The following is a 2,275-nucleotide window of genomic DNA, read 5'->3' as shown; positions in this document are numbered from 1 at the left end:
AAGACTGGGCGGAGGACATGATCAGAAAATTCAAACCAGTTTGAACTTTGGACAGTAGTGCTTGCCGAGGATCACCCTTTGACTTGCACACATCACACGGACTGATGGACAGAGCAGATGCGACCGTCAAAGTGGAAGCCGGTCAACGCATGCATGTGTGTGGTCCGAACCAGAAGCGCACAGTGCCAGTGCGGAGGAACCAAACTCTGTGATCGGATCAGAGACCCAGCCAATTCATGCTGGTACACGCCAGGCGCACATGGCAGCTTGCCCCGGGAAGAAGCCAGGGACCAGAGTCACATGACCATGGCCATGGCCAGACCCACACCCTCTTTCCTTTTTCTCCAAGCAGTTGCGGTGGGATCTACTCCACTCAACAAGGCATTCAATCGGCAGCCACCTTTTCCGGCTTCCTCCCTCCCCCATCTTTTATAAACCAGCGCATTAAACTGCTGGAGCTAGAGCTAGAGACCCCAACCCTTTTCCCTGTCTCTTCTTGGCTTCCTTGCTTGGTGGTCTTGCTGGTGTGCTGGAGAGCAAGATGGGTAGGGGGGCTCGGCCATCTGCATCGCTCCTGCTCTTCTCTCTGGGGCTTGTGCTCCTCTGCTTCACCTCAGGTGACCTCTCTGCCTCCTCTGACTAGGCGATCTCGCTAGCATAGCATCACTGTTTGACTGTTTGTTTGTTCAGTACCGTGTGGGGGTGCTCCGATGGTTTTTCGTGTAGAGAGGGAAACTGTGCCCACTCCTTCCACCCTTTTTCTTCGGTTTTTGTTCCTTTCTGAAACTCTGGATCGCACTTTCCGCGGCATCTTTCACCATGTTTTGGTTGATTTGGTCCAAAATGTGGTCCGTGTTATGATTAGTGGAATGTGGCACATATTAACTATCTCGTCTAATTCAGATAGAGGAGAGGGCGGAACCCAGTTACCTGCTGTTTGTTTCTTGCCAAGATCTACCTACACGTTCTTGATTTCGATACGCACTTGTTACAGAATAATCATCAGTTGAACTTGATCCGAACCAACTCACAAAACTTTTCTTGTCAGGAAGCACCGTCAGGCTGGCCGAGGCACAGGTACCTCAAAATCGCCCCCTCTCTCCTTGCTCTTCCTTTTGTAATAGTCAGTAGGAATGCATGCGTATGTGCTGATCCAACCAACCTGCATCCGTCTCCGTCCATGGGTGGTGGCAACTTGCAGAAAACGTGGTGCATGGCGAAGCCGTCGTCGGACGAGAAGGTCCTGGCGGCCAACATCAACTACGCGTGCTCCAACGTAAGCTGCGCCGTGATCCAGCCGGGCGGGCCGTGCTACAACCCCAACAACCTGCTCTCGCACACCTCCGTCGCCATGAACCTCTACTACGCCGCCAACGGCCGCAACTCCTGGAACTGCTACTTCGCCAACTCGGGCATCATCGTGAAGTCCGACCCCAGTAAGCAGCCCCAAGCCAGCAGAGATGTCAGCCTATCAGCCATTATGTTGCACTTCTGACAGTGGTCGTTTTGCAGGTTACGGTTCGTGCACCTACTACTGATCTTCCTCGCCGAAGTCGAGCGATGCAGATGGGTCGCAGTAGGTTCTTCTTATGTTTAATTGGTCGACAAGCTGCGTGTTGCTGTGAGCTAACTAACTGCTCCGGCATGATGCTTAATTGGTTGAGGTGCAGAGTATGCATTGGTGTGGGTTAACTGTTAGTGTTTGTTGCGTGTTGTTGTTGGAGATGTCCATCCATTCACTGATAAATCTCTCTCCAGTAGGGGACTTATTAATCCATGTTTGTCCCGTTATTTATTTATTATTGTACTATGACTGCATGTGTGTCGTGCTTCAGATGTGGCCAAAAGTAAGATTTTTATTTCTGTTACCTACAGGGGCCAGACCCGAGCATTTCGTTGCTTTTCTTTTGCGGCGAATTGTGTGTGTGAGTATACATAAACGTCGTGTAGTCGTATGGCGGGGAAGGGTTAAAGGTGAACATACCATTGCGTTTCTCTGTTCCAATTTCATCGGATGCGAATGAGCAATGCTACATTTACGTAAATATTTACATATGTTTACGTGATAGTCTGATTTGGTAATAATTGATTAGATTAAAAGGAAGATGAAGCCCACCCATCCTTGAAAATCAGGGAGACATATTTAGATTAGATGGAAGGTTTAGTAAACCTATGTAAGCTTTAGTAGGTTTAGCATTTACGGATGCGAATACTGTAAAGGAGAATGAAACGAAAAGGTTAGCTTACGCACTCCACCGCCCATCCAAAGAAAGAA

The 2,275-nt window shown here is 49.2% G+C and overlaps 1 protein-coding gene across 1 annotated transcript; it reads left to right on the top strand.

Annotated features, from left to right (window-relative positions):
- Positions 1-371: 371 nt before the first annotated feature.
- On the top strand, positions 372-1,795 carry LOC123439723 (glucan endo-1,3-beta-D-glucosidase-like). Its single transcript, XM_045116408.1, has 4 exons — positions 372-617; positions 1,049-1,077; positions 1,202-1,436; positions 1,513-1,795. Exons 1-4 carry the CDS (start codon positions 542-544, stop codon positions 1,536-1,538), a joined length of 366 nt encoding a protein of 121 aa, XP_044972343.1. The 5' UTR covers positions 372-541; the 3' UTR covers positions 1,539-1,795.
- Positions 1,796-2,275: the final 480 nt, after the last annotated feature.

This window comes from Hordeum vulgare, chromosome 3H (assembly GCF_904849725.1).
Source record: "Hordeum vulgare subsp. vulgare chromosome 3H, MorexV3_pseudomolecules_assembly, whole genome shotgun sequence".
Classification (NCBI taxonomy): Eukaryota; Viridiplantae; Streptophyta; class Magnoliopsida; order Poales; family Poaceae; genus Hordeum; species Hordeum vulgare.
Note: the sequence above shows the minus strand (reverse complement) of the source record. Positions and strands in the feature narration are given on the sequence as shown.

Excerpts from the sequence above, each read along its gene's own strand:
- LOC123439723 (XM_045116408.1), top strand. The coding sequence starts at position 542 with ATGGGTAGGGGGGCTCGGCCATCTGCATCGCTCCTGCTCTTCTCTCTG. Across the intron at positions 618-1,048 it reads GCTCCTCTGCTTCACCTCAG|GAAGCACCGTCAGGCTGGCC; the intron begins GTGACCTCTCTG and ends TTTTCTTGTCAG. Across the intron at positions 1,437-1,512 it reads CATCGTGAAGTCCGACCCCA|GTTACGGTTCGTGCACCTAC; the intron begins GTAAGCAGCCCC and ends GTCGTTTTGCAG.